The 11513-nt window shown below is 40.6% G+C and overlaps 1 protein-coding gene across 1 annotated transcript; it reads left to right on the top strand.

Annotated features, from left to right (window-relative positions):
• Positions 1-2203: 2203 nt before the first annotated feature.
• pou4f3 (POU class 4 homeobox 3) lies at positions 2204-5020 on the top strand. The gene is made up of 2 exons (XM_089016403.1): positions 2204-2368; positions 2551-5020. Exons 1-2 carry the CDS (start codon positions 2288-2290, stop codon positions 3514-3516), a joined length of 1047 nt encoding a protein of 348 aa, XP_088872529.1. The 5' UTR covers positions 2204-2287; the 3' UTR covers positions 3517-5020.
• Positions 5021-11513: the final 6493 nt, after the last annotated feature.

Below are 11513 nucleotides of genomic sequence, written 5' to 3'. Positions count from 1 at the left end.
TAAATGACCTTCCGGTGCCTATTCTAGGGTTAGATAGTGAGGGTGAGAAAAGGGATTTCATGCTTTATTCAAAGAAAAATGCCAGTTGACAGCTTATGTGTGTGGTGACATGCAGTCTTGGTAGAGGACTTGAAGATAAGCACAACTAGATCTTCGTCCTGCATTCATTCCAGTGGTGAGCTGTCAGAACTTGCAAGGGCTTCTCTGCTGGCCTAAAAATATAATACCATGAATTTTTATGAAATAATTCAAAGTTTTCTACGCTTCCTTTCATTGCTTTACCTTGTTGTGCCGCTACCAGGTGTGTGTTTTCGTATTTAAGTATTTCACCAATCACATTTCATCCATCATTTGTTACCAGGGTCAGAAATCGAGAGGCCTTCACAATCAGTTCAGCTGGCACTGGAGCATAAAAATCAATGGCGATGAAACTGTTGCTTCAACCAATCAGAGTTCGAGTTGGCAACCCAAGGCCTGTCGGAAGGTGCTGTTTTAGCAAACTATGATTGGCTAGTCACATGATTGGCAAGTCACTAGCCAATCATTGTATCACTAATGCTATATGAGCAGATTGGCCAGAGCTAGCAATCTGTAACGGTATTCGGTCGTGAGCTGCAATATTGATTGCTTTAATAGCGGGTTTGTCAACCCACAACGGCTGAAGGAGGAGAAGAAATTGATTTGGTTGCAGATATACTGTTAAAGTCATTTTCAAGGCGGACTATTCAAGAATAGATGGACATCATTAAGGTTGGACAGCTACGAAGCTAGCAAAATAACTAATAACATTGAAATTTTATGAGACTATCAAGAATCCACACCATCATAGTAAAAATTAGAACAGTTTTAGGACTGTATTTCTTACGTTTCTTCAAGTCACAAGTTTTTTTTTTTCCTGGCCAACGGCACCCTCTTGTGGAAATGTCGTAATATCACACCACACTTGCGGCTGATTGGTTCAGATGTAGCACTAATGAAGGCTTTGGAGTGACATGCGCGGCCCACCACTAATTCATTCGATACACACAACAGCTCTCCAGCTATTTTATGCACCAATTTTCACTATCACAAAGCCAAGACAGTTGGTCTATTCGGAACCCTATTAAGTGCAGGTGCCGGCCTCTTGTCGACACTGATGACATGAATATTAACCCAAGCGTGGTAATGGATGCCGGCCTGCCCGCCATGCTGCTTATTGCATTATTGACAAGTTGAAAGAAGCGGGCGTGAGCAGCGGGATCAAATGGAAGCACAGACAAATCATCCTTTGTTGTTAATATGCCCTTGAGCGATTCATAGCATTTTTCGACCAAATACCTTATGAAACAGTGGTTTGTAGTTCAAAGTGAAATACAACTGAATTGTACTTTAATAATGACTGTACTACATTTATTGAGGTTAATCAGAGGGACTTTAAATGATGTATGCTAACTATGATAAACCAGCAGTTTCAATGCCATTGTTAGGAAATAGTTTTTTAGACTTTTTTTCCATTTGTCTGAACTCATTCACTGCCATTCATGAATTTATTCAGGAATTGAAAATATGACATAGAACGCCATTGCCAAATTTTTTTCCAGTTGTGCTTTTTCATTCTTGGGTGCCAATAAAGTACTGGCCATGGCCTCTGGCAATGCTTTTTTTTCTTTTCCACAAGGAGGTAGCATGTCCCTTTTCTCCATGTTAGTGCTTTGTTGCAGCTTTAGCTGTTGTTAAAGTGCTATATAAACCAATACAGTATGTATGTATTGCACTGTATTTTGGACAGCCCGTAGCTCGTATAACACCAGACCCATATAATTTAGGAATTAACTCTTTTTCTTCTGAAGAAATAAGGTTTCTCATGCTGTGTTGATTGTTTATGTAGTCCTAAAACTCAATATTCAGTGGGTCCAGGAATTTGAGTGACAATGACAAAAACCCTAGCACTGAAATGGACACATTTTTGCACATCTGGCAGTGAATAAGTTAATGACAGAAAAAAATGTTAAATCTAGGTCATTTTTTACATCACAAAATCCTGCCACTCGATCAGGGGTGTGTAGACTTTTGACAACCTTCGTACTAGTCTATTTTCCAACACTACTTTCATAACCAATGTAATGTTGAGCATTATCTTGCGCATGCGCAGAGGCTCACCTGTTGTAACTGTAGATGAGGAAAGTGCAATTGGGGGGGAGGGGGTGGGGGAGGTGTCACGAGGTTGCAATACAAACTCACCCAGTCCAGAGCGGGACAACCTGCGGAGAGAACGTGAAGAAGACGACGGCGGAAAGAAGATCAAAAGATGTTGATGATGACCGTGGACGGCAAGCAGCACTTTGGCCTTCACGAGGGCATGCGTAGTATACGTTCAGATGGGCCTCAGGTAGGTCAGCACCCGGGGAAGGGGGGAGGGAGAAATGTGTAAATGCGATTTGACATGACTTTGTTGCATCCCATACACTCTCCTCCCACCTCCTCGCTCGTATTCCATCTTAATTTTTACGACACTCCTCTTCTGACACAATTCCCCACTGACTCCCCCACCATGCTCGTTCCTGCTCGCAGCTCCAGGCCAATATATTGGGAGGCGGCATGGAGGAGAGCCTGCTGGCTCGGGCGGAGGCTCTGCAGGCGGCGGCTGACAGCATCCTCGTCTCCCAGGCAAGGAGAGACGCCGGCTTCCATACCATGAGCGGCGTGCCCTCCTGCACCGCCGCAGCCGCCTCCTCCTCGTCGTCATCTACCGTCTCGTCCATCATCGCCTCGCACCATCATCACAACTTCCAGAGCCACCAACTGGGACCGAGCCTGGAGGCCGGGGACCTACTGGAGCATCTTTCCAGTAGCCTGGGGGTGACTGGGATGGACGCGCCAGAGCAGGGCGTGACGCACCCCCACCAGCACCCGCATCATCACCACCGCCATCACCACCACCACCACCACCACCACCTACAGACCATGGGGCAGCTCCACCAGGCCATGGCGGCCATGGGCCACGCGCATCCGAGCGTCCCGGCGCACGGCGACGTGGAGTCGGACCCGCGCGAGCTGGAAGCCTTCGCCGAGCGTTTCAAGCAGAGGCGCATCAAACTCGGCGTGACTCAAGCGGACGTGGGCTCGGCCCTGGCTGACCTGAAGATCCCCGGTGTGGGCTCCTTGAGCCAGAGCACCATCTGCAGGTTCGAGTCGCTCACCTTGTCGCACAACAACATGATCGCGCTCAAACCCGTGTTGCACGCCTGGCTGGAGGAGGCGGAGGCGGCGCACCGGGACAGGAGCGCCGCCGCGCCCGAGCTGCTGGCGGGAGGAGGCGGCGGCGGCGCGGGCGACGCCAGGCGGCGAAGGCGGACCTCCATCGCCGCACCGGAGAAGCGCTCCCTTGAGGCCTACTTCGCCATCCAGCCGAGGCCGTCGTCGGAGAAGATCGCCGCCATTGCCGAGAAGTTGGACCTGAAAAAGAACGTGGTGCGCGTATGGTTTTGCAACCAGAGGCAGAAGCAGAAGCGCATGAAGTATTCGGCCGTGCACTGACTTGGCCGTGCATTGCTTCATCTTGAAAACCCCATTGGATTAATTTAACACTTCCTATATTTGGAATTATTTCCTCTATTTTTCTTCATTTTATTGCACTTTTTCAAGGGGGTTGGTGGTGGTTCTTTTGGGAAGTTTTTGGGAAATCCAACACCTCATTATCTTACGGCATTTACCCATGTTCCCCTTAAATGCTATTGGAATTATTTTTAATTATCGGTGCAACAATTACTACATAACTCCAACATTTGAGTCAATTATTAAATGAATCAATTGATAGCCGATATTGAGAATATATACATATTCTCTGTTTTTCACTACCTTAAAACTAGATGGATTTTTCTTGTGTCGCATCAAAATAAGACGTTTTAAAATATCTGCTTTTACTTTGAAAAACAAACGTCAGCGTTTTGGGCTTCTCTGAAAATATAATATAATATAACGAGACTTAACTGTAGTGACTGAAAAAAACTGGATTATTGTAAAATGGATGCAGTATTTTTCTCCCAAAACAAGAACAAAAAAAAGTAAAAGTTGAGTAGGCACACTTTCTTAGCTTTAATGAGGCTACAAAAAGTATGGTGTCCTTAAATTGGACAGCTGTAGTTTGGCCATTTACTATCACCCATAGAACTGGGTGTTTTTCAGTTTTAATTTATTATGTTTGTTTTATGGTCTCACAAGCACAGGCATGCCCTTAAAATAAATAAATACATAATAATAATAAAATTAATACTACTACTAGTACTACTACTACGACTACTACTACTACTACTAAGAATAAGAATAAGAAAAAGAATCAAATTAATAATAAAAAATCACACAACTTCATAACAACTTATTGCAAATGATTGCCCTGAACACCCGCCCCAACTCCACACAAACACGGGCTCGGGGACCTCAGTTTGAAAACCCTTTTTTTTAAAAAGCGTTTCAAGGGGAACTTGGTGATCACATGACTGTGCTGTATAAGATAAACACATCGGACACTTTTCAGTCACAATCAGGGATATTAAATCATTTTAGAAACGTTACAAAACGAATTCTTTCAATGTTGAATATTGAGTGTGTGTGTGTGTGTGTGTGTGTGTGTGTGTGTGTGTGTGTGTGTGTGTGTGTGTGTGTGTGTGTGTGTGTGTGTGTGTGTGTGTGTGTGTGTGTGTGTGTGTGTGTGTGTGTGTGTGTGTGTGTGTCACTTTAAAGGATCAGGTGTGCAAAAAAATGTTCCTAAAAGTAATCCCACCACCTCCAAAATACGAAGGAATGATTGCTGTGTTAGTTATCTCTGCCGATTTATGAACATTCAGTATTTTATGATCGTTTTGGGAGCATCGCAACAAGAGTTTATGCATTTCTAAAAGCTAGCAGAGATATGGAACACTCGTCACCAATTCTATTAGGCTGCTCCAGCGTTATTTAACAACAATACTCCATTTTATACACGCACGTCATTAAAATAATTGCTGCACCTTCAACTTTCACTTTTTAAATGGAATAAAGGACTTGTTATTTTCTAAAAGTCGGTAATTGTGTGACTTATTTCAAACGGGACTGTTGGTGATAATTAAATAAAACGAACTGCTGCGGGATTATCGTTTTAGGGAACGCATACAAATTCATTCATTATTCCCCGTCGTGTTTCAATGTTTCAATGTCGATTCTCGTCTAAAATAACGGTATCAAATTGCCGTTCTTTTTTTAATTAATGCACGAGGATTAAACATTTAATTCGTGCACATTCAAATGAAGCATCATGACGACAGATATTAATTAAGGAGAATAATTTGCGCTCGTGTGCTCATGGAAAAATAATTATGTATTTATTCGTTTTTCAAAGGTCCTTAATGATTAGAGACAGTCCCTAATAATTAGGGACCGTTAAAAAGGGACTGAATTGGTTACTGTCTAATCAATTGCGCATTGGGTATGTACTATGTTCAAACCCATCCATTTATAGATTTATGGAAGGAAATCAATAGGAGGTTAAATAGGGTCTGCGTCGTGTGAATAATGGATGGGCTGCTTGATACGAGATGCGACCGTGTTGGTAAGTGGAGCTGAAGGCGTGCGCGTGTGTGCTATGTGGTGACGGAGGCGAATTTTAATTATTTACAGGCCACGTTGTCATGCAACAAGCTTGCATTGAAATATTTTTTGTTTGTTTTTGTGGTTGGGTGAGGCCTGCAACTTCCAGCAAATTACACTAAGGGAGGTGCATGTTGACCGAATCGGGAAGAAAGTTGTAAAAAGACCCAAAATGATCCGTACACACAATAATACTACTATTGATTTATTGGACCCTCTGTACGTACGTGTTAATAGGCCGCCAGATGATTTAGCGATAAATGTATTCAAATTACTACAAACAAAATGGCTGCCTTTTTAGGAGCTGCATGGGGTAAAGGAATGCAAGAGGGGAGAGCGACGTGTATGTTTAAGAGGGGGTGGGTTCCCCCAAAATCAATAATTCATTCATAGCCAGTGGCGGCAAATGAAAATGAGGAAGACAGCTACCTCGCTACTCTATTAGTCATCTTCTATCACCATCATGACAACTCACTATCAACACAGACACTTACACGGAACCTGAGGAATGGAAGGAATGATGGATTTCTTCTAAATGGGGATGATGTCCATCTGTCTGCAACTTCAATTGTGAGAGCCTCACGGATCGACTGCATCTAAAAACAAAATAAAGCATTTGATTATTTACATTGTCTAAACTTGCAGCACACTGAGAGCTATTGCTAATATTCGGCCTCGATATTTATTTGCAAGTATTTTTTACGTTGCAGCGAGTGAGATATTAAAATTGCTCAATTTTTCACGCTGACATTTTTTTTACTGAGATAAAAAAGTGGCATATGATTAATAATAAATATATAAGTGAAATAATTACAATGCAAAACAAAAACAAATTGTGTTGGCATTAAGATCGTGAAGGCATAGCTAAGTGGTTTCTCTCAATGCACGTGCTAATGTTTTCTGTTTAATTTAAAACAGATTTTTATCTTACAGACAGTGTATTGTCGGTGTTCAAATACCTGACATGTTTCAGCGTCTACTTTCGCTTTTCTGTTTAGTTTGATGGTATACTTAAAATGGGAGTGGTAATAAACAACTTTTTCTCTTAGGTCAAAAAATGTATAAAAAAACATCTTAACGACAGCCCCGTATCATGGGAAAAGGGGGTGTCTTGGATATCAAGGAATCACCACACGTGGATTTAATGGAATAATATTATTTTAGCTAATAGCTAAGTACGTTTACATTCATTTTTTTTTACACCTGCGAGAAAAGAAGTCTCGCTCAGTCATCTTTAAAAAATGCTCTGAAATGTTGTGTTGTGAATGCTTTATGATGTTACATAAACACAATGAGCAAGGAATCCCCATAATGTACATCTTGGAGGAATGTGGAATCCCATATACAAAGGATGAGAGGAGTAAAGGCGATATTAGAGCTGCTTTTTGCTTCATTCATCCTGCACGCCTGCAGAACACTACGATCCACATCATTCATTATTTAAAGTGCTCTCCATTATCAAAGTGCCTTGAGGAATAAGTTTAGCCAGCCAGAAATAATTCACATTGGTGTGATGTCTTCTTCGGTTTCTCTCTCTTTCTTTTTTTAATACGTTAAATCAAGTGATGGATGGAAGAAGCGAGCGTAGTTAATTAATCCTCAAGAAAAAGCAAATGAGGAGTAAATACAGTAGAAGGAAAATGAAATGAAGCAAAAATCCAAGCAGGAAAAGTTTGACATTCCATCATCATGAATGTCCAAACTTATCTAGGAGTCGAGGTACGCAAACGTCCCGGCAGTCTAAAACAAAAATGACGCTGAACCGGTGTGACAACAGGCAGTCCCCGTAGGACACTCAACCACAAGACAAGAAGGCCCCAGTGTGTTGCGTGCAAACGGGAAAGGAGGCTGACCTCGTGAAAAACACTTGGAAGATTCACCATTGGAATTTGTTTACATCTCCCTTAAACTTTAGGAATTTAGGAAAAAGTTGGAATGCATCCATTTCTTTAGGGAATCAACTTCAGCTGGATCTGAGGTGATGTACAACCTGTATGTGTGTTTGTTTGATGATTATATCAGAATCGAAAAGCCTTTAATGGGGAAATGTGTGTGTATATATATATATATATATATATATATATATATACAGGTAACATCCGAGTTACCACCGGGTTCTGTTCCGACAAAACCGTCGTAAGTCAAACGGTCGTAAGTCAAACGGTCGTAAGTCAAAATCCATTAAAAATGGCCGACGTGACGTTTACACGACAAGATAGTATACCATGTTGTTTTTAAGCAATGTTTTCTATTGAATACTATTTTATACCAGACTGTTTACAGTTCATTTATAAATTTTATAACTTTTAGTGTCATTTTTGTCATTTTATATTTCATATTATCGATTTTTATTACTGTATAACTAACTACCTGTAATGTATACAAAACTGTTTACTGTACAGTTCATTTATAAATGTTATACTTACCCTGCTAACGGCCAGAAGAGGTCGCCCGACACACGCTCGGACTCAGGCGGATGCCGAAGGAAAAAACCAGTGTACAGTACTACTGGAGATGTTGCCGAGATGGTATCTGCACTGTATAACTACTGTATTGAGTGTAGTCATGCATTGCTGTGCAAGTGTGTGACATGATGGCTGGCCAAAATTCTAGGACGCGTTACCGGCTGCTTGCGCGTTGCGGTGCCAGGCGGAGAATTAAAAAAAGGGTCTGGCGGTTATGGTCGTAAGTATGTATGTCATAAGTAATAACATGACAATGATAGCAATTAAAAGTCTGTCAGTCCTTTCAATGATGACATTTAATGTATGAGGGGGAAACAAAGATTTATGACATTTAAAAAAGAAAAAAAAACACACTTCAGACACATCATTCCAAACAAAATTTGAATGTCATCCAGAAAAAAAAACTATGGACGTCAACAGCCTTCCATAATCATGCTTCTTGAAGGATAATAATAAATAATTATTCGAAGACGTGGTTGAGTCCCAAAGAGAAAAAGCATGGAAACAAGGAAGTCAGAAGTGTTACAAGATGGCGGAGAACTCAACAATGGCACAAACCGCCTCCCTCACCCCCCTTTCTTTGAAGACTCACATGAAACGCAGAGCTGAGGGCCCTAGAGGATGCCCCGTGGCGGTTGCGGCAACACCACCAGCCCCCCACCAACCTCGCCGTCTGATCCCAGAGGCCTCAGGCCCTCAAGTCAGCCCTGAGGCTACTGGACCAAAAGCAGCTGACTTCACACATAAAGAGAGAAAGAAGGTTAAAAACAAAACATCAAGAAACATAAAAATGTCTTTTAATGCTCAATGTGTGTGTTGACAGTTATGGCAAGCACTGACTGAAGGCACTTTTGTCTGATATATTTACATATATCTGATATTTAGATATATTTGTCTGACCATGCAATAATACAATATCTATCTTTGTGACTGCTTTATTTTTCCTGTATATAATAATGTCCATGTTAAGAGCTTTGTTACAACTTCAGCTGTTGCTAAATCAATATGTATTGTATTGTGCTTTAAAAAGGTCAATTCTACTAAAACAAATGAGGCAGCTGTCAAGTGCATGCCAGTGCAAAAGGGGGTGCTAGATCTCCAAAGCCAAGATCATCATAACCAATCAGTTGGTAGAAGAAAGTCATTTCCTGGACAAGACCGCAAAAACATTAACGTGAGTAATTCAGTGATTGAAAATATACTCGAAATATTTTGATTTATATCAATAACGGTGGATATTTTGACATCATATGATGAACGTCATGGCAAACAAAGTATGAAATAAAATTTGAAAACGAATAAACGTAGTTGAAAATTAAAACAAATCCCTTGTCAATCACTCATGGCACAGACAAAACAGACAGAGTCAAATACATTACATGATGTAATAGTTAAATGTAATTAATTAAAGTACATTAATTAAAACACAACAGATTACATTAAAAATAAACAACGGCGACGTTCTATCTCATTTGATCGCATATGTCACAGTTTTGGAGATTCGCGTTTTGTGATTATTTAAACATTTCTATGCAAAAACGGAAATTGTTTTTAACGATTAATGAGCATCACGATTCAATAGTCCGCGCGCGCACACCCTCAATTTGGCACGTGTATGTGACCACCAACAAGAAGCGTCCTGTGCTGTGCACCCCCCTACCTTCACTGCCCATATAGCGCTCACATTGCATCACATCAACGAGTGACGGCTGCAAGAGGGAGAAGAGTGCTGAAATGTGTTCGTCCCAGAGAACTGTGCATCTACCGTCGTGTATTTTTGGAACTGGCCCGAGTGCTTGAGTGCCCCATCCCAAGACAACAGTTTCTCCAAGACTTCTTTGTGGGCTGAATACTTAACTGGAGCTTATTCATATTTGATTATAGTTACAGTTGTCAAAGTAGTTAATAAACAGATTAGCTAGTCTCTAAAAAAAGGAATGATAGATGGATTGAAACTGTTGGAGAGTTCGGTGGTTGTTGTGATGGTAGTTGATGTGAAATACGGAATAACACAATTTGAATTGCTCGAATACAACAACATAAATAAGACGGAGCAATTTTTATTCCACTTGGAACAATGTTACTACTAGTACGTGTTGCAATCAGTTAGCCACGTGACAAAGACTTTGTACTCCCCCTGGCGGCCATCTACAGATTATACTTGTTACATTCCCAACAAGCCGCAGATTTACCAAATTAATACAATACAATACAATACAATACAATACAATAAATACATATTGATTTATGTAGCGCGTTAACAACAGCTGAAGCTGCAACAAAGTGCTTCACATGGACAACTACACATAATAATCAGCCAAGATTTAAGGTGCAGTGAATAGATCTGCTACTCATTATTGAAAACCCCCAAAATCTTAAGAACCCATGTAATAAATTATGAGTCAGCCATTTTGTATTGTGTAGATGTAATATTTAAGGGGATAGTTTTTTTTTCTACTTCTGGCTAAATTTTTAATGTATACTAAATAAAATTGCACTAGTACAGACGTTTAAAATGAAAGAATACAGAAAAAGCCTCAACAGAAATTGCAATATGAACAGGAAGTCGGCCATTCTTGTTTGAAGACGCCATTTTTACAATAGTTGGAACAAAAGGCTCCAAAATCTGAAGTCAAAATTTCATCAACATCATCACTTTAAGAGCAGATTCAACAACTTCAGAAGCTTGTCTTTTTGATTCACACGTACCAAAAAAATCAGACTCGACCACCCAGGTCAGCGTGAAAAAAAGCAACAGGAAGTCAGCCATTTTGGTTTGACGACGCTACATTAAACGGGACTGTTTCCTTACCTCCCCCCAAAAAAACAAAACAAACCAAAAATCACCCGTCGGCACCCGAATTTGGTCAACTCATTTAAAATAGCTTTAAAATAGCACTACGATAGCTTCAAAATAGCACTACGCAAAATCTCAAGAACCCATACAGGGATATGAACAAGATACCAAAATCCGGATAAGTAGCAAATAACCCCATCTTTGTCCCTTTTACTGCATTTTGTTTCCATTTTGGCACGTAATTATGCACAGTGCTCCAGACTGCCCCTTAATAGTGACATTTTTACCCAAACTTTTGAGTCTTTAACTCTTTGAGTTTCAGGTTTGGGGGCCACTGTATATGAGTACTGTACTAGAATTATTGGCAATAGTTATCAAAACGGTAATAGTTTTTTTCTCACAAAAACATGGACGATAGCTTTAAAATAGAATTATTCGATATTGGTCAGTACTGAACTGTAACTACCAAAAATATAGCTTTTATTTTCATACGCTTCCTCAAAGGCCAGATTTGTGGAGTTCATGAATGGTAGTCAAGTGCACAGATTTCAACAGCACTTGTTACAATCAGCCTCTTGGATGGTTCTCTGATTAATGCTGTCCATGTAAAAATTGAAACAGATTTCATGAGTGAGCAATATGATTAAAAT

The sequence above is a fragment of the Hippocampus bargibanti genome, linkage group LG16 (assembly GCF_051943395.1).
Source record: "Hippocampus bargibanti isolate YZ-2025 linkage group LG16, ASM5194339v1, whole genome shotgun sequence".
Lineage (NCBI taxonomy): Eukaryota > Metazoa > Chordata > Actinopteri > Syngnathiformes > Syngnathidae > Hippocampus > Hippocampus bargibanti.
The sequence above is the reverse complement of the archived record's forward strand: the minus strand, read 5'-3'. Positions and strand labels throughout refer to the sequence as shown.

Coding starts and splice junctions, on each gene's coding strand:
- pou4f3 (XM_089016403.1), top strand. CDS start 2,288: ATGTTGATGATGACCGTGGACGGCAAGCAGCACTTTGGCCTTCACGAG. Junction 2,369..2,550: donor TACGTTCAGATGGGCCTCAG/GTAGGTCAGCAC, acceptor TCCTGCTCGCAG/CTCCAGGCCAATATATTGGG.